Source organism: Sturnira hondurensis, unplaced genomic scaffold (genome assembly GCF_014824575.4).
Source record: "Sturnira hondurensis isolate 20B ecotype Veracruz unplaced genomic scaffold, ASM1482457v3 Scaffold0006849, whole genome shotgun sequence".
Classification (NCBI taxonomy): domain Eukaryota; kingdom Metazoa; phylum Chordata; class Mammalia; order Chiroptera; family Phyllostomidae; genus Sturnira; species Sturnira hondurensis.
Window position 1 is genome coordinate 3242375 of NW_028079480.1, and position 26297 is coordinate 3268671.

The following is a 26297-nucleotide window of genomic DNA, read 5'->3' on the forward strand; positions in this document are numbered from 1 at the left end:
TGAGGACATAGAGAGTTCTGTATGAAAAGAGTGCTCAACCAGCCCCATGGTCTCAGTTACTACTGTCCATTTTCGAGAAATACTCTAACTTATCTTTAGTTCACACTTAAGTGTCCTTGACCTTTCAGCTGCCTCTTAGACCTTTTAGCTTGGATGACTCCTAGGCGCCTCAAACCTATTCTGCCCAAACAGAATTCATTCTTCCTCCTTTTCCCCCAAGCCTGTTCACCCTATAGTTTTGCATATCTCAATATCCATAGCTCAGTAAACATCTCTTCTAATCATCCAGTTGTGACACCAGGAAAAATGGCATCATCCTCCATTCCTTTGTCACCCTGGCCCTTTATATCCCAGCAATGCACTGAGACCTTGTGTCAAATGCTGAGATTCTACCTCCCAAAGACTCTGATGTCCACCCACCCTCCTCCATCACACTGCCTGCTTCTTAGGCCAACCACCACCACCTCCCACGGCATGCCCCCAACTTGTCTCCCTGTATCCATCCTTGCTTCTTGACAATTTGCTTTCCACACTTCAGCCAGAGAAGTCTTTTCAAAGTGTCTGTATGATCACATCACCTACTAACTTAAAGGATTTCAAAGCTCCCCATTACTTTGTGATAAAGACCAAAATCATTTATGTAAACCATAGGCCCTACATGTTCTGCCCCTTTCCTGGTTTCTAGCTTCTTATCAGCCATTTCCTCACTCTTTTCATACTTCCCAATGTTTTTCACATTTTTTATATCTGTGATTCTTTACTATAACCCCAAGAAGATAAAGTGGTAGAAGCCAAATCATCTTTTTTAAAGGAGGGCCTCCTTTCAGCCCTCACTTCACCATTCCTCCTCCGCCACAGAGCCCTAGAGCATTTTTTTACTCTGCCTAGAACATTGTTCCCCCAACTCTCTTTACTTAGCTATTCTCTACTCAGCTTTCAGATGTCAGCTAGAAAGTCACATCCTCAAGGATGCCCCAGAGAACACTTCCATGAACCCCGCGCCAGCTGGCACTCCTCATATCACCCTAAACTCATTCGGCATATCACTCAAGGCCACTGCAATTACCTACGAGTTTAAGTGCCCCACCATTCCAGTCATTCTCAGTTCTGGCTGCACATCAGATTCACGGGAGAACATTGTGAAAATAGCAACTGCAGGGTTCCACCCTAGACTGACTAAATTAGAATCACTGAGGTGGAGCTCAGCGTTGTTATTTTTTAATGGTTTCCTGGTGCGCCTAATGTGCAGCCAAGGTTGAGCACCACCGGTTCAGAGGGCATGGACTATGTCTGCTTATCCACAACCGCCGAACAAGTAGGGGCGGCTTTCAGCAGGCACTCGACAAATGGTAACTGCAGTTATGCTTGCTGTTGTTGTTGTTATGGTCAATTTGTTATGATTAAGATCATAACATTTTTTCACATTTTTGGCACCTGTTATTACCGGAAAATAAAATTGTAACAGCCAAGTCCTCTTCTTAAAATTCAGCAAGTTTCTATTTTCCTGTTGACATACAGCTTCAATTAAGGACTGGCTAGAACAGACTAGACATGTTTTCACAACAAACCACATCTCCAAGGTGGAGCAAAATGTAGCATATTAAGAAGTTCAATTCATATTATACAATTTCTGTTTATGCAGGTATGTATCAGTAATCATAGCCATTTCAATAGTACCTTTCTAAATTTGTAATGACACGAGTGAGTCAGATGGGCCACTGCTTTCTCATTCTGATACTATTTAACCTTTCTTACAGATTTTCTCTCCCCTAACTTGACCTATTTTAGTAAGAAATTGTCCACCCCACTTCCCAACCTGGCTTAGTGGTTAAGACTAGAATTTTTTTGGCTCGTAGCTTTCCTGTTCAGAGAACCTTCTGAAAACGTAGTTCCTGTAACCCAGTTCTCAGCCATAAGCCTGCTCAGAATCACCTGGGCGGCTTGTTAATACAAAAACTGCTGGGTACCAGCCACGGAGTTTCTGATTCAGTGTGTCTGGGGTGAGGCCAGAGAATTTGCATTCTAACAAGTCGCTGGGTGATGCTACAGCTGCTGCTGCTCCACAGACCGAACTTTGAAAACCGGTGCTTTGACTCAGCACTCTGTAGCTACCCGCTAGTGAATGATAAATAACTAAAAAACCAGAAGAGCAGTTGTGAGGCCTTTTAGGGGTACAGAGGGGGGGGCCACCCAGTCTGCTCTTCACAATGGAAGCACTATCATCAGCCTTTCTACCATCACCTCAGAGGCACTTTCTCTGTGCTCTTTTTGAGAACAACTCAACACATCCTTCCCACCTCTGATTTTCTCTTTTCATAAGAAAGAGATCACAAAGATGTGTGGGGGCAGCAGACCTCCTGTCAGTTCCTAATGGGCAATTCCCTCAGCCACTCTCGTTGCCTCTGTGAAGCCAGCCGGCTTTGTGAAATCACCCTCAGGATCGTTTAACACAAGGGTGGGAGGACGACTGAACCGGCCGCCAGGGAATTGCCAAGAAGCTCTCCAAGAAATGAGCTTCAGAATCACTTTGGAGATTTTTGTGACTGAATGCAGGTCTGGCTACCTGCTGCCTTGAAAGCCAATACTCAAGAGGCAGGTGATGATGTAAAGGAAAAATTATTCAGATGCCAGCCACCTGGAAGAGGAGGGACTCTAATCTCAAAGCCCATCTCCACCTCTCTGCAGGCCAATGTTTTTATAACAAAGAGATCAAGGGAGGAGGTTGAAAAGTTCTGTACGTGCAGATGAGCCCAATCCACTCCAATAAGGACAGAGATGGCCCCGAGAGCGTCCTCCTGATTTAGTCATCCTGGCTTCAGTCATTCTGGCTTTATGTTTAGAGGTGAGCAAATCTCCTGGAGCTGGGATGCCTGGAGGTCAGAGGCAGTATCTTTTGAAGTTAGTTCCTGGGATTCTTAAACAAACATGCTGTTTATCTGCAAGCTACATATTAGCCAGAGTCAGCATTTACAAAAACAATGTCAGAAGAATTGTGTGTGTGTAGGGAGGGGTTACCATTTCCCTGCTGTTACAGTTTCAGCAGGGATTGGGAGGGAGAGGTAGGATAAGGAATTCCAGGTCACCCCAAAGGATGCTCGTGAGCCCAGCACCAGCGTCCTGGCAAGATGCTAGGCAAGCAAGCGAGACACTACCCCTGGAAAAAACAGCTAGTGAACACAAATTTTGAACTTTCCCTTAAAAGCCCTTAGGACAGAAAACCCAGGGCACATTCCCTCTGGGAACAAGCTGGGCCTTTTCCCTCCCCGTCTCCTTCCCCCCAAGGCATGTTACCTTTACCTTCCTCTCCCTTAAGCTCTAAGGACACTTTTTTTGCCTTTGTAACTTGTTTCCTGACTCAGTTCTTCTGTCACTCACTTCTACCTCCATAACTTTCCAAAAAAACTGTTCTTATAGTTCGAATGTGGGCTCTGAATTCTTCCCTAGCGAGAACCCAAGTACTGAGGTTGCTGCATCATGGTCCAGTCTGGCCCCACTGGTCTAACATTGGGTTCTGTTCAAACTATCACCAACACTGGTACCCTCTGGCAATTTTAGCATCACTCAAATAATTGTGTGTTCTTCCCCGAGCTCAGTTTTCTGTCTGACTTTATTGGCATCTTCAGGCTTTCTACCATTCCAACTTTTAAAATACCCCATGAAAGTGATATATCTTCTTCAGATGAAAAAAGTCCCAAAGTTGAAAGGATTCTTAGAATTCAACCACTCCAAGGTTCCCAGCCCTGACTGCACAGGATAATCAGCTGGGACTTTTTCCAGCCTTATCCAGAGCAATTACACTAGAATGTCTGGGGATGGCCCAGACACTGGTCAGTTTTTAAAGCCCTGCAGGTGATTCCAGTGTACAACCAAGCTTCCAAATGTCTTTCAAGTGCCCCATCCATGCCTACGGAATTCTTATATATGTAGCTTCTGCAATAAACTTCTCTAATGGGGCCAGAAGAGCATGTCCATGTAGCTGGGGCCATTGCCAAACATCTGTAATTACTTGGAAGCTCTTTCTTATCTTGACCCAAGAGTTTGTTTCATTTTAACTTCCACTCACTGATCCCAGCTCTAAGCTATGAAGAAACACAGAGTATGTTTACTTCTTCAATATGAAATTGTTTTTCAAATCCTCAAAGATAGCCAGTATATATATCCTATCCTCGAGTTTCCCTTTCTTAGGGCTAAATAAACCCAGTTCCATTATCATTCTTCACATACCCCATGTGCCAGGTCTCATGCACCCTAACTACCTTCCACTACATTCCCTCCAGGTTGTTAATGTCCCTCTCAAAACACACTACTCTAAACGGAGGATAACACTACAGATATAGCAAAGGGATTACATCCTTGATTTGGAAACTCTAATTGAACCGCCTGATATGTCTATTTATTTTAGATACTCATATTAAGAATTGTGGTCCAGTAAAACCTACAGATCTTTTTCATGTGCACTATGTCCACGCTAGGATTCTCACCCTGCACGTATCTTCTAAATGTCAATCTTTATGGCAAGAGCCCACCTTTCCAGCTTGATGGTATTTGATTCTTTTATCTAACACATTGCACACTCACTAAAAGCTGTGTATTGTTGGCAAATTTGCTAAACATGCTTTCTATGCCTTCTCCCAATTCATTGGTAAAAGGTGTCTTACAAGACTGGAGAAAGGGTACAACAACCCTGTGGTATATTCCCCTGATAACCTCTCTTCAAGGTGGATTCCAAATCATTCATCAACATGATTTAGTCATGATTCATGCTAGCACCAATTGTCCTATTCGATTCTTATCCAGTCCACATTTCTCCAACTCATCTTTAAGCGTGTCATAAAAGACTTTGCTATACATCTCCTTATACTGAAGAACTAACAAGTAAAATGACAAAATATTTGTGATTTGCTTTAAAATATTCCAGAACCAACAATAAAAACATTTGGTAGAGGGGAGAAAATAGAGGAAACAAAAATCTCAATATATTGCTAATTGTTGTAGATGAGGAGTGGGTATATAGAGGTTTGTCATGCTATTCTGTTTTTGTTTGAAATTTTCTGTAAATACAAAATTTTGTGAACCTCTTGCTAAAATACAATGCACCATTCCTATAAATTTGAGAGACTGGCAAAATTTATTAACTAGCACCCTTCTGCATGTCTTCCGAATTGGGGTAATTTGATATACCTTAATTTAGCAAATCCATGCCAGTTTCAAGTGATGCTAACACATTTTCCATATTTGTTTCAAGGTTTTTCCAAGAATCAATTTCACATGGAGTTTTCTGAATCCATCCTTTCCCATATTTATGATTTAAGTGGCTACTGAGAATTTAAAGAACATCATCTTTGTAAAATTCTTTATAGTCATTTAGAAAAACTAGAGGCTCTTAATAATTTCCCATGTGTTTCAATGACTTCTTAATGATGCATGTTTTTCTTTGAATGATTAAGCTGCATTTTTTAGATTGAAGCAAAATATAAACTCAGAGGTTTCAATTCATTGTGCATTCCTCTTCCTGTTCATGTTCTAGCACTGAACCATAACCAAAATAACATCTTTTTTGTTGTCTTTAGCATTTTTCCTGCATGCCGCATCTCCAAGTGTCTAAACAGTCTTCTCAATTACTTGCCATTTTTTCCCCTATTGTACAAATCTTTACGGAAAAACTTTTTATTCTATAAAAGTCATGGTCATCATAGAAATTTTTAGAAAATAAATAAATATATAAAAGAAAATTAAATTCACCCATAATTTCTGAGCATCTTATCAAAATTCCTCTGGTGAAATAAGTATTTTAAATACTTTTCATTTTTTACCCATTAAGATTACTTATGATTACATAATCAGATTTCTCATTTAGTTGGTTATTTTATTTTTAGGCTCTTATCTTTTTTTTTTATTTTTAAAAAAGATTTTATTTATTTTTATAGACAGAGGGGAAGAGAGGGAGAAACACGAGAAACATCAATGTGTGGTTGCCTCTCGCATGCCCCCCTACTGGGGACCTGACCCTCAACCCTGGCATGTGCCCTGACTGGGACTCAACTGGCAACCATTTGGTTTGAAGGCCCACGCTCAATTCACTGAGCTATATCAGCCAAGGCTAGGCTCTTATCTTTTTTGAACCACATTCTTTAGCAAATCTGAGTATGAGATCTCACTCATCACTTTTCTGATATATTTTTTTAAAATCTACCTACCTAAAAATTGATACCATGTGTCTAGTTGCCTTACGTTTTCCTTCTTCAGGATTATTGGTGCCTAAACAAACTACCTTCCTAACCACGACTTTCTTTTGAATGAGAATTAAATCAAGGAAGAAGGGTACTAATATCTTTGTCTAATTTGCAAAAAGTATCTTCAAGGAAAATCAATTTTTTTGCATGTTCTATTTTTGGTGAATTCTATTTGCAATACCTATCTAGATAAAGTACAGTGTTTCATAATTTCATAAATGAAAGGGACTGGGGTGTGGGATAATGGACGAAAGTGTTGCCAACATTTATTATGACCTTCTTTATGCTAGGCACTTCACATAATTTTTTTTTCATTTAACATTCTTAAAGGTCTTATAAGTTAAGTACTGTTTTAGTCTCTGTTTTACAGATAAGAAAAATGTACATGAGATGGGTTAAGCAAATTTCCCAAGACAAAGGTGGTAAGATATCTTCAAAATACTAATAATTTGCATATCAAGTGTGCAAAACCCTCCCTTAGTTGAAATATTCCATTGATAGTCTATTTTGCGTCTTTCTTGCTCTGTAATTTGTGATACAAACATGCTCTATCTAACAACATTAGCCTCAAGTTCTAGAATCAGTTTCACTTTCTCAGGCAAAGAAAGGGGATGCGGTAAGGAGGCAGGAGAAACTCATACCTTCTTCCTCCCCTGCTAATCTTGCCCCTTCCTCCAGGCTTGCCTTGCAGGTTCCTTTCAGGGCAATATGGAAGTCCTTGGGCTCGAAGTCCCCTCTATCCTCCATGGCTCCTCACTCTACTAATTTCCAGTTTGAGGGAATTAAATAAGAAATACCTCTGATGGCCTTAAAAGTGAAAGAAAGTTGTGTGGTCCTTCACACCTTAGAGTGAATTGTTGAGATGGACTGTGTTCCCCAAACCCCAGCTGCAACAAAGCTAAACAGAAAGAACAGGAGTTCGGACACAGGACAGGACAGGCAGGGGCATACCACCCCTTGGGATGGTTGGGGAGCAAAGGGCTTCAGGCAGCACCCGGGCACTGGGCAACAGGGCAGAAGGACCTAGAGTCAAAAGGCAGAAGAGAAGCTCAGAAATGAGGCCCTGGACAACAACATATCCACTTCGCCAGCACCCAGTAACAGGGTAGTTACTCACCCTGTCTCCTCCCTACCTCATCAGATGAAAAGAGCAGCATTGCAGTACTCTAGACCAGGAAAACCGCCATCCTCACAATCACCCTCATCATCATCATCTGTTGTTCGCTTGCCAGCTGGGTACCAGGCACTGTGCTAAGCACTTTACATGCATTATTCATGAAACCCTCACAACACTGTAGCTATCATTAACGCATTTGCACTTGAAGAAACCAGGGATCAGAAAGTTGCGTGATATGCTCATGGTCATATAGAAAGTGCAGAGCTGGAACACAAGCCTGTCTGATTCTGGGGACTCTATTCTCTTAATTATTAAGAAGAACTGACACTCACTTTTAACTCTTCTCTCTTCTATACCCCCTACCCCTCAACCTAGCCTCCTATCCACTTCCTTCAGCCAAGTGTGGCCAGTTTACAGAGCCATCTTCTGAGAAAATTTGCCTCACAAGTTGCTAGGTTGGGTTTTGTGGCTGACCTTCATGTCCTGTGTGACCTTATGATCATGGCCACAATTATTCCAGCAACTGCTGCTTCAACCAAAGCCTGGGCTGGACTTGCATCATCTCATTTAATACTCATCACAAAGCTCTAAACCAAGTACTAAACATAAATTCCATTGTAGGGGTGGGAAAACTGACCTTCAGAGAAGTTAAGTCACCTGACTGAGGCTCTACAGCTGGTAAGAGGCAGAACTAGGATCAGAAGGTTGGTTCATCCAAACACTTGAACATTCTGCTGTACCTCCTTTTGGGGGGAAGTCAAAGGACCCTCTCGAATATAGTCTGTGACAACAGAGGAGAATGGTCCAGCCACTCCATCAGGAGTTGCAGAGAGAGTACAGAGTCAGAGAGGAGCTGAGTTTTTACACTGGAAGGGTGATCAGATAGATGTCCACAGTAGCTGTCCAGTCATGTGATTTGACGTTATGCCCTCACAAAAGGCCTCCCACTCCAGCTGATATGCAGCAGTAGAATGTTACCTGTGTTTCTTCACTTTTACATGTGGGCCTGTCAATCCTTATCACCTCAGGAAACTGAGCCCAGTCATTGTTATCTGTGCCTCATATATATATATATATATATATATATATATATATATATATACACTCCTTGGGTTCAAACTCCCTGCAACACACCCCACTATGATCTTGTCCTGGTGGAATGGAGTGGCAAGAGCCTTGGAGCCTTACAGACCTTGATGCTTAAACCCTACTGCCAACCCCAGCCTCCAGCTTTACTTCCTCCTCCAACAAATAACTTTCTCCCTCCTTCTTTATTGTCTGCCAGCCCCAGAGGAAGGAGCAATGAGGCCCAGGGGTGCTTTCCAACAGTGTTCTGGGTGTACACCAAATGCTTCCTGAGGGACCAGCAAGTCAGATGCAGCATGCATCTCAGAAGGCCATGGAAGTGTTGACCCCCATAACTTCCAGGTTCCAGGTCCACCAAGGTCTTAGGGTGACTGGGAACAAAGCCAGAATCTTCTTCCAGACCTGCAATTACCTCCAATCTCTAAACAAGATATCAGAACTCATAGGAGTTCCTACATCTTTGAAGTTGACCAGAGCCACGAGCTGCTGCTGAGTCTGCTGGAAATGCTAGCAGCAAGCCACAGAGACATTGTTAGTGCTCCCATGAAGCCTGTGTATTCTGAGGATGGGCTATTCCAAGAAAGATCCAGGAATACAGAGAGCAGGTTTCCTGGCTTCAGTGTTTCTTCCCTTTGAAACACTTATGACTAATTTGGCAAATGGTCAAAGGGCTATCCTGATCTTTACTGCTACAAGAACAAAAAAGCTGAACAAGAAAATCACTTGGTTATACAAAGCATCCCACCATATTATTTCCTTAGGAAGGCAGGATATAGTAATGAAAAACAGACAAAAAGAAAACATTTGACCAGGAACTTATATTTTTACATAGATTTTCTCTCTCGTTCCACCCTTCTTTGCAGGCCTCCTGTTGTTCTACTAGTCACCAAAATGTGTTATCTCCAAGTTCGTTCCTCCTTTCCATAATCAGTAATATCTAGAAGCTGAGTTCCCAAGGCAACCACAAATATTTGTTATTCTTTCTGCCATGGGACTTTTTTCTAAAATAAGCTCAGACATGTTTTCCTGCCATCAAAATGCCAGTAAGAATATAAATGGATATTGGTTTTCCGTGCATACCTGTGAAATAGAGAAGGTATAACACTACTTGAGCAAAACTTCTAGGAATTTTGTGAAAGTCTTAAAATAAAAGATAATATAAAAATTGGGGTGTTAGATTATTACATCTTTAAAAGAAAACAAGCAAAAGAAAACTTTCGGAAAATGAATGAAAACAAGCTGATACACATAGGCTCACATGCACCCTAACAGTAGAATCTGTTTTTGTTTTTTTAAGAAAAGGAGTAGCAAAGAGAAGAGTACACATCTGCTCTGAGGTCTAGTCAAGGTTTAGCCTTTTTCCTTTCAAATGCCCCCTGCTATGCCAGCCAAGGACCCCCAGAGACCTCCATTTGAAGCTGACAATACTTGAAACCAATTAGCAAACAAGATTTACTTTCTGTTCTCATGTGACTGTGGGGTGGATGGCCTTTCAGAAATCCGGGATAAAGTCTCCATTTAAGGCTCCAACACAGTAATGACTCCACCATACAAATCGTTGTGAATTAGGGAGCTTCCAAATTAAATGGAGGCTAGCAAATGGCCGTGTTACAGTAGTAATAGTGCTGCTCATAAAACTTTACATTTTGAAAAAAACAAACTTTATATTTTGATAGACTTGACAACAGTTTGCAAACACATTTATGTCCACTCTGCTGTTTGAGGCTCAGAGAAACTCCTTGAGTCAACAGAGGCTACATGTACACATTTGCACACACACACACAATCCCATTTTGCAGGGAAGTGAAAACTGAGACTAAAGAGCGAGGAAACTTGCCCAACCTGTGCGTGGTCTGGTATATAATTCAACCGAGGCTTCCACTTCTAGCCCCATGTCTTTCTATCCTAGACACCCCACCATTCCCTCTATCACCCAGGAATCCTGGAACTAACAGGACTTGCGGTACAGAGAAGTGGGGGGTTAGAAAGCAGTCGTAGGGCTTTTAGAGAATCAATTCGGAAATAGATAAAACAATGGCAAGACTGGCAAAAAAAAACCCCAAAACAAAACAGGAAGAATGGAGACAAACTAGTGCAAGATAGAGTCACTAAGGGAACAGAAAATACTCTCTCTCTTCCTCCTTCACATCCTTCCTGCTCATAGCTGGACTTTCCAAATGGCTCGTTCCTGCAATATTTGGTAGTCTTTAAAATACTTCAACTAATTTTTTTCTTCCAACTGTCGTAGTAGTACAAGTCACATTCATGTCACTGTCTCCGTTGACACATGTTCCTTATTGGACATGTTCTCTGAATATTTTCCCATTCTGGACATGCTCACCCACCTAGTTTGTCAAAATCTCACTTCCAATGTAATGCAGAATGAAAATGTACTACCCATAAAGTGATTTTCAGCTTTCCATTCAATAAATCAACTAAAAAATAAATAAATAAATATGTACTGAATCATGAGGGAACTTTTTGGAGTGATGAAAATGCTCTACATGTTGATTAGTCAACAGGGTTGTTTTAGGGGTAGATGGAGTAGTAAAAGCCTAGTACTTAGCACAGGGCTCGGCACAACGTAAGTCCTTTATGGACCCCTGCAGACCAGTGCCTTTCTTTACAGCACTGTCTCTGCCGTACTGTCTTCAGTTCAGAGCAGTGGGTTTTCACAGAGACACTAACAAACTGGAGGGTGGAAGGTTTAAAGACGAGAATGAAGCTTCTATTCACAGAATTTCCTTCAGCAGCTTGTTCTTTTTTTTTTTTTTTTGCTCCTGTCCAGCTTTGTCCTGCCCTGGTGAAGACATAATAGATTTGTCTCCCGAGTATCAACTCGACTTAATATCTCAGGTGTTATAAAAACATCTTTGCCCTAGTGGAAGAACATCAGAAAACCCATGATTGCTCCCATGCCTGGGAACAAGTATCCTGGAAGGAATTTAACCCACTCTTTGGGAGAATCTGGGCAAACCTCCTTAGCTAGATCTGTCCCAGAGTGTGTGACAGTCTGCCTAGCTACCCAGGTCCTGGTTCTCATTTCATTTTCACCCTAGCACTCGAGCCTGACTGCAAATGTCGACTAAATTGGTAGGGGGCTGACTCCCTCTACTGGTTTCAGTCCACTCCTTTCCTGTAGGATCTGGTCTGTTTCCAATGTGTTTCCAGCGTCTTCCCGGTGCTCATAGGACAAGCCTCCCTGTCCAATGACTTGGCCAGAGAGCAAGAATATATTCCCCAGATGCTCCTACAGCTGCAACCCACGCCCCAGATCAAAGCCCTTGAATATAGCCATGGACTGGATCAAATATGAGTTTATTACTCTCCTTTGGCCACAATGATCTACCTAGGGTAACTTCCTTTTACCCTCTCCCATCTGCAAAGAGCTTCAGGCACATTTCATGTCTACAGATGTTCCATTTAGAACATTGACAGTGAGGAAGGGAAAAAATTACAAAGAGCAGACATATGAACTCATAAAACAAAGCAATCTATTGAGGATTCAGTGTAGAGGTAAATAGGTCTAATAACTTTAATAGACTTAAATGTTTTAGTAGTCATTGCTGTCTTACAATTTCATTCATTCATTCATTATTTATTCATATATTCATGCCTGCACTGATTTGAATCACAGATTACCTGGAATGTGCCTGGTACTGTATATGTAAATATGAATAAGATTTAATCCTTGCTCTTAAAGAACCACAAAAATTAGTATTCAAAATGTCAATATTATCACCTTCGCTGAGCAAGGGGAAGTTTTTATGTCTGGTATGCTCTGTTAAAGAAAAGAGAAAGATGCAGTAGATTATATGTATGCACTGTTCTGTGCCACTTTATATGAGGTCCTTGAGCTCAGATATTCTTATCCATGGTGGGGAGGGAGTGGCGCGGCCCTAGAACCAATCCCTCACAGATATCAAGGGACAGGTTAGCTTGTGAGGGACTTTTGACTTTGTGGGAGGGCAAGGGGGTCAGTGCCTCTAACCCCAGTGTTATTCAAGAGTCAACTGTAGAAGATAATTACATTCAACAGTATCAGCTTAATTAGCACAAAAGGGAATGTGGGAGCTTCACTTCTGTAAGTCCCAACTCTGGCATTTCTAGATCTTCATACCTTTGGCCTCCTAGTTGCATGGCCTTGGCCTTGCTTCCTCACCTCCAACATGGGAGGAACAGTAGTTCACCACTCAAATGAGGTCATGTGTGCAAAGTACTCAATATGGTGCCTGGAAAACCCTCATTTACACTGTATTTCCCTTTTCAAATATGCGTATATGTTCTTATTTACGCACATTTCATTAACAAGATCTTTTTGTTTTTCAATATTACCTTAATACATCCCTTTGGGGTTACTAAGGTCAACTGCAAGAGGTCCTGAAAGGAGGTCAAACAGAGCAGTAAACAACGAAGACAACACACTCACAACCCTAATTAAAAAGGAAGTGAGCAGAAGTACGCAGCCCCCCGTCCTCGAAATTAAAATTTGTGAGAAACTTACCAAAACGACCACCGATTAGGAAAGATGTAAGAGTATGCGAAACTCCCAAGGTTAAAAGTAAACTAATCATAAGACACATTAATAAAATGACAGCATCCCCTTCAAGGCTGTCTCCAAAGCATATGTGGTCTCTGTATTAAGTTATAGACACCACGCTTGGTGAGACCTTAACAGTGAGGAGCTCCTTCTAAGCATTCCAAAATGTTAAGTAGGTAGGGCTTGACAAAAGAGTGAAATACAGGAGGAGAGCCTAGGCCTCCTCAGGCTAGGGACGGCAGACATGGAAGAGTCATGACAATGTCCTTTCAAACATGTGAGGAATGATCTCCTGGGGACTTAGATTTGGTCCATCTCTGTGGCCCAGGGGGCAGAGCCAGTAGTGCTAACGGCAGAGGGAAGGTGCAGGGAAGCAGAAATAATCCCATTACACATTTAAAAGATCAGATCTCTTTAACAGAGCTGTTTAAGATGGTAAGACAGCTGTCTCTGGGGGTTGGGGGGGTAAAGTATTGGAGGGTAAGAAGAGACTTCGTGGAGAGAATCCAACGTGACCAAGAAGCTGGACTACGGATCTGGCTGGTCCATGATAACTTTTTCAGGCTTTTGTGGTAAAAAAATAAAATAAAACAATGATATACTATCTAAAACCCATTAACTACAAAATGAGGGAAAAATAATATTAACCTGTTAGAACTGTGTGAAGATCATAGAATGTGAAAAAGTCTTTAACATGAAAGACAGAAATGAAAACAACACTGAAGCATAGAAAACAGTGAAGAAAACTTCAATTACTGTTCTCAGAAAGACGAGAATATACCGCACCTGAGACCAAGAGAGTCTACAATTTTGTCTAAAGAAAACACCAAAAAATAAAAACAAGTGTTTAGAAATTTAAACTATAATATCTGAAATACATTTTAATATATGAGTTGAAAGGTAAAGCTGAAGAAATATCCCAGAAGGGAGAGCCAGCTGTCAGGGAGTATGGAGAGAAAACAAAATAAATTCAAATTTTAATATAAGAGGGACATTTGACTGATAGTCCTTCCAGAAAGAGAGGACAGAGGAAACTGGGAAAAGGGAAATTGTCAAAGAAACCACATGAGAAAATTTCCCCAAACTGAAAAATCTGTCGCCAGATGCAAGGAACAGAACACTCAACACAACAGATGAAAATAAACTCCAACCAAAGTACATCAGCATAAATTGTTAGTAGGTAACAGGTAAAGAAACAAATCCTAAATGCTTCCTGGAAACAGTATGGTGGGAGAAACAAGTGACCAAAAAAATAGTCGGGACTAAGAATAGCACTGGACTTTATGTGTCTTACAAGACTGGAGAAAGGCCACAAAACACACAAAGGCCTCTTCATTTTTACTCTCGTGCACCTGTTCTCAGGAAGGGACTGGAGGATGTGTTCCACCCAAATGAGGTAGTGAACCTAGAAAGAGGAAGAGATATTATACAAACTGGGAATCAGCACACAAGAAAGATCACGGAAAGCCCAGGAAGACGACTATGCAGCAGACCAGGAAAGCAGCCAGGACAAAACAATAAATTTAGAGAGGAGTTTTAAGAAGAATAGAAAAATGGGAAAAGAAGAGGGATGAAAAAGAAAAGAGTACTGACTATGTAAGAAATTATACTGAATGATTTACAGAACAGAATTAATAGAGACATAGAAAACTAAGCAGAGGAAGAAATGAGGCCTTATTAATAATGCCAGTAAAAATAAAAAGTCATACAGGAAAAGAAATCTGAGGCACAAACAATACTTACCCAGACATGGTAAGGTAAACAAACACTGGGTATCGATTTAACTAAAAATTGTGATACCACTACATAGGGGTGGTGTGGAGAGGGCAGCCCCTGGGGGAATGTTAAAATGTACTCAGCTGCAACAATATGAAAGGAACAAGTAACATCTAAATTAGCAGTGTGAGCACGAATACCAGAAGAAATCCTAAAAAGATTAAAAGCGGCTACTCTGGAGAATAAGACTTAAGCATAGACATAAGGCAAAAAGTGATGGGATAGGCAAAGGTAGTTCTTTATTATGACTTATGAGCTCGACTTTTAATGACAGGGTGGGTCAAAAGTAGGTTTACAGATGTTCGTAGGGAAAATACAATCATTAATAAATAATAATACAATAAACTCTTTCACGTACTCTCACAACTGTAAACCTCCTTTGCCCCACCCTGTATATGCATGTATTGCATTGGTAAATGATAATATTGATCTTTTTAAAAAAGAAAAATTCCGCCATGATTATCAAGGTCTGCTCTGCTTTGAGACTGTTATTTAATTCCGTGTCTCCTAGTGGAGCTGTCGTTATTGCTGGAAAACTTCATTTACAGGGCAGAGTAAGGAGAAACGATGCCAATCTTACTAAGTTGATATTCTAAGAGTTTATCAATTTTCAGTGTTGTAAGCACATGTTCTTTTTTTAATCCAAGATGATGATTTCCTCATTCCAGTTTCATTCTTATTTTGACCTGCTTTTGTTATTTCAAATTCAGGTGTACTGTCTATTTCTTTGGGATTTTTTTTCTGGGTTATTCACATCTCACTTTTAAATATTCTGTTATAGCACTGGCTTTCAGAAAGCAAGAAGACATATTTGTAGACTTAGGGGAAATTAACAGGCAAATTTTATTTGGAAATTAAAAATAGCACTAACAGGCAATTTGCTATATTTCACATATTCCTTTGAAACATGCTTCATTTTTTACTAGTCAATTAATTTCCACCTAACATTAACATTTCCCATGTTAGAAATTTCTAAATAAAATTAATTTATAATTGCAGAATTATTGCATGCTCAATGTTAAAAATTTGGAAAATACATTAAAGCATAAAAGAGGAAAAATAAAATGCCCTCTCTTTTGATCACCCATGAATAATCTTTTCAGTATTTCACTGTATACCTTGCAGGTCTTCCCCCTGTGCGTAGTTGATGTCTACCTTTATTATGGTAAATTTTTTTGACACAAGGGGTCTTGGTTGTTCAACTTTATAGCTTGTTTTTCTCTTGACAATGCTTATTTCTCTTGTCCTTGGAAATTCTTTTACATTATTTGATTATTGTTTCATATGTGGATATACATATTAGTTTAGGTTATGTCCAATTGTTTGGTATTACAAACAGTGTTCTAATAAATAAGCCGCGATCCATCGATGCAGACACCGGCCGCTTTACTTAGGGTGTGTGCTCACAGTAGATGTGCTGGTTCAGAGTGCAGATATTTTTAAGGCTTAAAATAATTACAACCAAACTTTCCTCTGGGAAAGTTTACTGCTTGGACTCTCACCAACAATTTGGGAATATTAATTCCCTCCATTTTTTTCAGCAACAATGGACATTTTTAAATAAAAAGCTTTGCCTTGCATTATGTGAGAAATACATGATGCAATGGGTGCTTGGGAATCATAGCAGAGCCTCCAAAATTTATCTTGAGGATAAACTGGGATGTTTTCTATAGCATAGTCTTGACACGTGGGATCATTTTACATATTAGGATGAATCATAAGACATTGCCAATACTTGACAGTTTGTGACTTACACAACTGTCCATTTCAAATGGCTCAGACTAAGAAATATATTTGTAAAATTGGAAAAGGAGTTGCAGGTAAAGAATGGGCCAGATTGCCATTGCCTTTGAAAAGCTTCTCAGTTACGGAAGAGCTGTCAGTACAACCTGCTCTAACGGCAAGACCCTGCTGTGCTTCTACCGAAGGAGTGCGGAACAGGCCTCCGCAGGGCGCACCATTTCGGTGTGTGAATTATTTTGAGCTAAAGGCAGTTGAGACCCTGAGGATTCACAAGAAACTTTTACCTCTCCCTTAAAGAATCTAAATTAGGGGCCTTTCCTATTAGGAGTTATCACCAGAGATAGCTTTTTGTGACCTATGTATAGGGCAAAGCAAGTATATAATTACTGAACTGAACATCTGCTCTTATCATCCTGAGAATGACATTTCCCCCTTCTGAAGCCCTGCTATGCCTTATTTCCTCCTTAGCTCAGAACGCCATATAAAACCCATTTTAACTTTCTGTCTGCACGTCTCATGTATGCCAGCTCTCTGACTCTTTTATGTATGTGAGGTTCCCATATATTCATATGTAATTAAACGTGGTTATTTTCTCCTGTTAATGTGGCTCTTGTTGATTTAGTTATAAGACCAGTTGGAAGGAACTAGAAGGGTAGAGGAAAGTTTCTTCATCCCCTTCTCTACATTGCCGACCTGATTGGATGGGCCGGGACGAGTCAAAGTGAATCACACCAGGGTGTGATGGGGACCCCATCACTGGGGTCCCCTGAAAGATGGCCTTCCTATAGAGAACTGCCACTGTGAAGTAGGATTTTAGAGAGAAAACATATAACAAGTAAAATTAAAAAGAAGTTAGAGAAACTTCAGAAATACTTTAAGTGGATGAGGAAATACCCAGTGGGTGATGGTGCTTGACTAACAATGCTGGAAACATTTACAGCCCTGAAGGGGAAAGGCATCTGAGACACACCATTTTCTCTCATGAAAAAAAAAAAACCGCTTAGATTATTGTTTAGATTAATCCCCACAGATGAGTTAGAGAACTAGCCTAGCATGAGTGGGAGCCATTTACTTTGCAGGAAAAATAATAGCAGGTCATCAAGGTCCAAGGAGTCCTACAGGACATGAATAACAAGAGGCTTAAATGTAACTGGAAGTGTGGTGTCGAGAAAGGGGGCCTTTAAAAGGCAGCCACCAACCAGCTGGACAAATTGGGTGCGTTCCTTCCCAACTCAGGACTTCAGTGTTTCTGTCACTCACATACTACTGTAATTTGGAAAGCAACTTGGGAATTCTACTTTTAGGAATTTATCCTAAAGAAATCTTCAAACACATACGCGGAGATCAATCCACAGGCAGTTATTTATAACAGTAAAATATTTGGAAATTTCCTATATGTCCCACAAAAGGAAATAGTTAAATATATTGTATATGTTCAAATGATGTACTGTCTGCAGCAAGTAGAAATTATATGGAAAAAGCCATTCGATTGTCATGACAAACGATAAGGTAAACTAGATGACTGCAATTGGTACACATAACATGACCCCTAATTTTTAGAATCCAAATAATAACAACAAACAATAAAAAGGAGGAGAGAGAGGAAGATAAGATAAAAGTTGGGAAGTTACATAACAAAGAATTAAGTTACCTAACAAAGAATTGTGAGTAGTGAACTTACAGAGACTTTTTATTTTTCTTATTTGCTTTCTATACACTCCAAATTTTTACAATAAATGTATTATTTATGTAATTTTAAGGTAGCACATAAAATTAATTTTACTTCAATGAAGAGATTTGAGAAGACTCAAGTTTCTTCCAGCACTAACCTTTACTGAGTCCTTTTGAAATGCCAAATGCAGGGATGCCTAGACCACATCTAAACTGTGATTTCCCACTCCTAGCCTACCCAAGTTCTCCCTTAAAGTGCAAAGTCTTCCAAATCATTGGGTTTTGCAAATGGATATACCCTCTGAAGCCATGAGGCAAGTCTGGGGAACGCAACAGCAGGTAGGGGCCTGGAGTCTGCAGCTGTCTTCACAGTCTGAATCCTGGAGTGACTCACTGGAAAGACACTTTTGTAAAAACCACACTTTCTGGCCCTAGGGATCCTGGCTTTTCTTTCACAGAAAATGTCTGCATTCTGGATGGTTTTCTAGCAGCAGATTTTATACCTTCCTATAAAAGTTTCCATTCCTAGAACAGTTTACAGCTAGCTGATGGTAGAGGCCGTAAAGAGGATACACAGGACAGAAACAGGCGATTTCTAGCTGAAGTGAACATATGCTGTATTGTCTGCCCAAGAGTTCATTTCCCCTTTTTCTGGTACCATGACTCTGAATTTCCTTTGAGGAACCTCACACTCAGTCATGTTTTTCAGACATCACTTATTTCTCCTTAATTCAGGGAGGGGACAAGGAGCTGGGAAATGGAAGGAAGCAGAAGCAATAGGATTAACTCCAGTGAGAACTTTGCTCCCAGCACAGCACCAAAAATGCTCCTATCAGCACCACCATGGACCTCCACTGTGCTAAATTCGATAGTCAGTGTCACCTGATTTAACCCATGATCTGAGCAATAGATTCAGATGACCACTTCCTCTTCATGAAATACTCTTTAGTTGGCTCCCAGAACCATACTCTCCTAGTTTATTCCCTGTCCGTGACTCCAACACACACACCACACACGCACACACACACACACACACACATACACACACTTTTTCAATCTTCCAAGATGGTGTCTCCTCTTGTCCCCAGCCTTTAGGGTGCGGGCATCCAAGGCTCAGTCCTTGAAATTTCTTTTCTATCTCTACACTCATTCCTTTGGTGCTCTCATCCAGTCTTACTACATTGAAATCCAGTTTCACTGAGTCTAAACACTACCCAATGACCAAAATTTGTATTTCAGTCCAGTCTTCTCCCCTGAACTCCATATTCATCTGCTGAATTCAAAATCTCCATGTCAAATAGGCATTTCTTATCAAACAGACATTTCTTATCAAACTTAACACATCTAAATCAAGATCCTGATCTTCCCATGCAAACCTGTCCCTCCTACAGCCTTTTCCACCTCAGCTCAAGGCAACTTCACCCTTTTAGTTTCTTGTGAGGCCCAAAAGTCTAGGATCAGCTTCCTCTTTCCTGTTTCCCAGCCGAATTCATCAAAAAATACTGTTGGCTCTGTCTTCAGAATAGATCCAAAATCCAATCACTTCTACTGCTACCACCCAGAACTGGATACAATCATCTCTCACCTTTATTATAAAAGTTCTCTCCCAACTAGTCTCTCCCATTCTGCCCTTGCTTCCTTTCTGTGTATTCTTTATATAGCAGCTAGAGTAATCCTATCAAAATGTGAATTGGATCAAGTCACTCCTCTGCTCAAAACCTAGGATGATTTCCTATTTCACTATAGGTAAAAGCAAAGGTTAAACAACGGCCTGCAAGGCACTGAAAGATCTGTTTAGGCCAAACCCACCTCTCAGCTCTTACTTCCTTGCTCTCTCCCACCCAGCCACACTGGCTTCTTTGCTGTTCCTTAAACACCTAATTCCTCTTTAGGACTTTGTACTTGCTTGCCCGGAATGTTCTTCCTGGAGATAGTCACTTCTTCCCCTCTTTAAGGTCTTCCTTCAAAAGCACCTTCTATCTTACCATCCTATCTAAAATTGTAATCTCCCAACATTTCTTATTTTCCCTTCCCTGCTTTAATTTTCTCCTTAGTACTTATCATCACATAATATACCACACATTTTCCTTTTGGGGGGGGGCTTATTGTATGTCTCCCCTCACCCCCCACCCCAGAACATAGGCCCCAGGTGGTTAAAAATTTTGTTTTATCTCCTGCTGTATTCTCAGTGGCTCAAAAAGTGGCTTGACATATTCTTTGCTCAACAAATATTTGTTGAATGAAAGAGTCCATCTCCATTCTGCTGGCTCTTCTCCATCAAACAAAAGCAAGTTCACTCCAGCTTTCACATTCTTCCCTCGATGCAACTCATCCCACAAGTCGGCTCTCTCCTGCCCTCCACCAACTCACTGTTCCTGCTTTCTTAACATGTGCTCTTAAACCTCTTAATATGACTAAATATTCGACTAAATCTGTTTTCACTGAGGACAGTTATAAGCACCAAATTTTCAAACCCAATCACTGTAGTTCTTCCTCTGTGAAAGGTACCATTAGAGGTTTTTTCATTTGCAGAGGAGAGTACAGACTGTGGGTAGGAAACATTATAAAATACACTCCAATTCCCAAACCCATTATTTACACTGTGGGGCAGGGACAGACAGCAGGAGGGGGTATGCTGGAAGGGGAGAAAATGAATACCTATTCTCATTTTCTTTCTTGCCTAGCCTGCAATTCTGGCACTTCTTGGTATGGTTCTCAAAACGCCCTCTCCCTTGACTACAAGATTCAGACTCTCTCCTTGGCTTTCTTGAGAAACTACCTTTTAAGGCATCCCTTCTGAATCTCTTTTCTTAAATTCTTTCTCTTCCCATCCCTTTATTAATATTGGTGTTTCCTTAGGTCCCATTCTTCATCCTCATTGCTTTGATTCTCTGCCCTTTCCAGGGTGACTTATTTATACCCACACTTTTAACCACTGACTCCATGCTCCAACCCCAACTTCCATTATCTCTCAACTTCTGACAGACCTCTCCAAGCTCTGGACCCAAATTTCTAGCAACCAACTTAAGATCTCTTCCTTAATGTATAAGTGTTCATATCTAGCACGTGCTAGGGTGAACTAATCTCCCTCCTCCCTGCTCAAATCTACTCTCTTCCACCATTCCCGGCCTTACATACAAACATTTATTGACCAAGCCATCCAAATCTAAACCTGAAGACATCCTGACACCTTCCTCTCTTTCCCTCCCAACAAACCACCTAGCCCTCTAACTCACACTCTACCTTGGAAACAGTGTCTAAATCCAGCCCCTCCCACCCATCCACTATTTAATGCCTTAGACGAAGGTCCCCATCATCTCTCACCTACTGGACTATTGCAGGAGCCCAATACTTGTCTCTCCCTATTGCTCACTAACTTCTTGGTTCATTCCCTAGACTAACACCAGTCACACAAAGCCAAATCTTATGTATAATGATAGCATAAATGAAAATACTTTGCCATGCTCTCCCACATTCTTATGAAAATCTACATTTGTATCCTAAAAGAAATGAGTTTTTCCCCAATTATAATTAAGAAATGGCACTGATAGCAAGTATCACCTCTTCTGAGACAGAACAGCATGACCAGGGCCAAGTAAATAGAGGACTTCGTTGGCCCTTCCAACGCCCATTAACCTGGGAACAACAAAAGTCCACTGTGGGAAAGAACAACACAGTGGAATGGGAAGTCTTTGGGAAATCTTGGGTTTGCTGTTTAGTCTTTCTTTGTTTTATCTCTTTGGGTATTGCTTGTTGCCTCTAAACTGGCAGCTATGTGTCCACCATGAGTATAAAGAAGCTTTACAAGTGATCTCCTACAAAAGGCATTACTTGGGCAAGGTTCTAAATGAAACAGGAGCTCACTCCCCAGTTCAATAGAGGCTTGCTCTCAGTGAGGAAGGAGCAAAAGCAGGAAAATGGGACCAAAGAAGGGTGCTTCCTGAACATAATTCTGTCTCTGGAAAATAATATTGACCAAATTCTGACTAGCCCCTCTATCCTCTGAAACATGATTATATGATGATAGGACTTTTGTCTTTCTCACATCTGAATGAGCTTTTCTGGCGGGAAGGTTGTCTTTCAATAGAAGGCAAATCAAGCAGTTGGTGATTCTATTCTAGGATGCAAACAGAATCTGGGGGAGCCAAAGGCAGACCCTGCATTCCAACCCGCTAACACTGGGGGGCAATGGCTCTCCCTAAAGCTTCCTTAGCTCCTTTTAAAATATGGTGAAATACACATTCATTTATATGCACATACAAAAATAATCTCTTTTCTTTCATGGATAAGGCCAGAGATTAAATAAATTTTGCAACAAAGTAGAAAGAATAAAAGAGGAAAAACTTTCTTCCAAAAGAGCTATGATGCAGGAAAGAATGGGAAATCTTTCTTTGTTTACTTTTTTGTTAGATACATGAGGATGTTGCTGTGAGAACAGAGCAAACTAAGATAAAAGATTTCATGGAAACTAAAAACACTGTAATTGAATGAAAGTTTATACTGGAGATAATTGTGGAAAACGTAATTGGTAAAGTAGAGTACAATCTTAGGAAAATATTCTCAGGATACAAAGAAAAATAAATGAAGAATAGGAAGAGAGGGAGGAAGGAAGGAAAGGACAGAGGGAGGGAAGGAGGGAGGGAGGGAGGAAGAGGAAGGGAACAGAAAGGAAGGGGAGAGAAGGGAAAGGGAAGGGAAAGGAAGGGAAGGGTAGGGAAAGGAAGGGAAGGAAAGAAGATATTCAGGTCAAAAAAAGCTATCCTCAAAGAATCAAAATTCTCAAGACAATAGAGGAGTATCTCCAATTACTTAAGGGAGATAAAATTTAGATGAGTATTTAGATGAGTTGTCACTCTCTTACCATATTGATAACCTTTCTAAAAATTACTTTGATATTCTTATCAGATCATCACGAAAGAAGCCAAAATTAAGACCTCAAGAATGGGGAAAGACATAGTGAGAAAAGAACTATTTTGAAATCAATTAAATGCATAGAGTGGTGCATTTGATTATTAATATCTAAAGAAAAAGTTAAAGCCTTGTGAAATAAATTAGTAATAGAATTTTCAGACTTCTGGCAAAGATGGAGACATAGGTAGATACATTTTGCCTCCTCACACAACCAAAAGAAGAGCAACAACAAATTTGAAAACAAAAGTTAACCAGTATTGCCAGAAAATCAAACTGTGTGGAAGTCTGACAACCAAGAAGCTGGAGAAGAAACATTCATCCACACTGGTAGGAGGGGCAGAGATGGGCAGCCTGGATGGAAAGGATACACGGCAAGGCTGCAGCTGGAGGACCAGGTGAGTGAGGCAGTGGCTGGCAGACCAGGGCGAGCCAGGGGGTGGCTGGTGGACAAGGTGGTTCCACATTTGAGTGCAGAATAGTTGAAAAGAACAACTGGGGAGAGAGACAGATTGTACCACCCAGGATTTCAGCACAGGGAAATAAATACTCAAAACCCCTGGCTGTAAAAACTGTGGGGTTTTCAGCAGTGGGAGAAACTCTCAAACTCACAGGAGAGTTCATTGGAGAGACCCACAGGGTCCTAGAACATACACAAGCCCACCCACCTGGGAATTAGCACCAGAAGAGCCCAATTTGCTTGTGGGTAGCAGGCAGAGTGACTGAAAGTCGGCCAAGAGCTGAGCAAGCAGCATTGCTCGCTCCCTCTAGGATCCCGCCCCCCAACCCCACATACAGCACCACAACACAGTGATGTGGGTTGCTCCGCCCTGGCAAACACCTATGGTCTGCCCTTTACAACGTAACAGGCATGCTGAGACAAAAATCGGCCCACATGTAAGAATAGATCAAAACTCCAAAAATATAACTAAGTGATGAAGAAATCTGCAACCTATCAGATGCAGGTTTCAAAACACTGGTAATCAGAATGTTCACAGAATTCGCTGAGTATGGTGGCAAAATAGAGGGAAAAATGAAGACTATGAAAAGTGAAATAAAGGAAAATATATAGAGAACCAACAGTGAAGAAGGGAAGGAAACGGGGACTCAAATCAATGATCTGGAACAAAAGGAAGAAATAAACATTCAATCAGAGCAGAATGAAGAAATAAGAATTCAAAAAAAAAATGAGGAGAGGTTTAGGAACCGCCAGGACAATGTTAAATGTTTAAACATCTAAATCATAGGGGTACCAGAAGGAGAAGAGGAAGAGCAAGAAATTGAAAACTTATTTCAACAAGTAATGGAGAATTTCCCCACTCTGGCAGAGGAAATAGACTTCCAGGAAGTCCAGGAAGCTCAGAGTCCCAAAGAAGTCAGACTCAAAAAAGCACACACCAGGGTACATCATAATTATATTACCGAAGATTAAAGATAAAGAATCTTAAAAGCAGCAAGAGAAAAGGAGACAGTTACCTACAAAACAGTTCCCATAATACTATCAGCTGATTTCTCAAAAGAAACTTTGCAGGCAAGAAGGGCCTGGAAAGAAGTATTTAAAGTCATGAAAAGCAAGGACCTACAGCCAAGATTGCTCTATCCAGCAAAGCTTTCATTTAGAATGGAAGGGCAGATAAAGTGCTTCCCAGATAAGGTTGAGTTAAAGGAGTTCCTCATCACCAAGCCCTTATTATATAAAATGTTAAAGGGACTTATCCAAGAAAAAGAAGATCAGAACTATGAACAGTAAAATGACAACAAACTCACAACTATCAACAATTGAACCAAAAAAACAAAAACAAACTAAGCAAATAACTGGAACAGGAACAGAATCACTGAAATGGAGATCACATGGAGGGTTATCAGCAGGGAAGGGCAGAGGGAAGAATGGGGGAAAAGGTATAGGGAATAAAAAACAAATGGTAGGTACAAAATAGACAGAAGGAGGTTAAGAATACTATAGGAAATATAGAAGCCAGAGAACTTACATGTACGACCCATGGACATGAACTAAGGGTGGAGGAATACTGGTGGCTGGGGGCAGGGGAGCGGTATGGATGTGCAGGGCAGAGGGGAACAAAGGGGATTAAAAAAATGGGGCAACTGTAAATAGCATAATCAATAGAATATGTTAAAAATAATTTTCAGCCCTGGCTGGTGTAGCTCAGTGAATTGAGTGTGGGCCTGCGAACCACACGATCACGGTTTGATTCCCAGTTAGGGCACATGCCTGGGTTGCAGGCCAGTTCCCAGCAGGGGACTCACAAGAAGCAACCATACATTGATGTTTCTCTCCTTCTCTCCTTTCTTTCCTCTCTAAAGATAAAATAAATAAAATCTTAAAAAAATAATTTTCGATATTGCAATTTATAACATCAGTTTAAATAAGAAAGGAAAACACAGGAAACAGAAGCTCTTGAATTCTTATCTTTCACAACAGAGTCAAAAGCTGCTATGTTTATTATTCTGATATTAAGATAAACTTAAGTTCAGGAATGTTTTTCTTTTAATATTTAAGATATCTATAGGTAAGAATAAAAATAAAATGTCTGTTTTTTGCAGCTTTGTAGAAATATGTATTAAAAAAACCAAAAGTCCAGAGTCTATACAGCAAAGAGCATTATATGAGAAAACATTAAACACTAAGGAGAATAAAACAAGAATGGCCATTAAAATAAATTTGAACTAAATTCCTCAATAAAAATAAAGAATAAAATTGGATTTTAAAGTCAATATTTTACAGAAGATACATCTTTTGGTAGAAATTGACAAGCTGATCCTAAAATTCATATGCAAATTCAAGGGATCCATAATAGTCAAAACAATCTTGAAGAAAGAAGACATAATTGGAAAGCTCATATTTCTTGATTTCAAAGCACTACAAAGTCATGGTAATCAAGACAGTGTAGAACTGACACAAGAATAGACCTGTGGATTGTGGAAGAGAACGGAAAGTCCAGAAATAAACCCTCATACTACAGCAAATGGGGGTGGTAAGAGACTTTACTTTTGGCAGTGGGCAGATGATGTTTTGTTGAGTTGTACACCCGAAACCTGCATGGTTTTGTTTCCAATGTCACCAATGTCACCACGACAAACTCAATTTTAAAAAAGTCTCTCTCTTCCTCCCAACTAAAGGGACATTTGTGACTGCATTTAGGGCCCACCTGCATAACCCAGAATAATCTCCCAGTTCAAGATCCTTAGTTTAATCGAATCCCAA

At 40.5% G+C, this 26297-nt stretch overlaps 1 protein-coding gene across 3 annotated transcripts in view; it reads right to left on the minus strand.

The window, feature by feature from the left end:
- The window catches only part of ENTPD1 (ectonucleoside triphosphate diphosphohydrolase 1), a 102401-nt gene that overhangs the window by 68683 nt on the left and 7421 nt on the right, over positions 1–26297 (minus strand). Inside the window, exon 1 of one of the 3 annotated variants that reach the window (XM_037050859.1) lies at positions 7351–7489. The exons of the other annotated variants lie outside the window; for them this stretch is intronic. Within the exon in view, the coding sequence (XP_036906754.1) occupies positions 7351–7390 (40 nt within the window). The 5' untranslated portion in view covers positions 7391–7489. Of the gene's footprint in view, positions 1–7350; positions 7490–26297 lie in introns of those variants that run through there. 3 annotated transcript variants of the gene reach the window in all.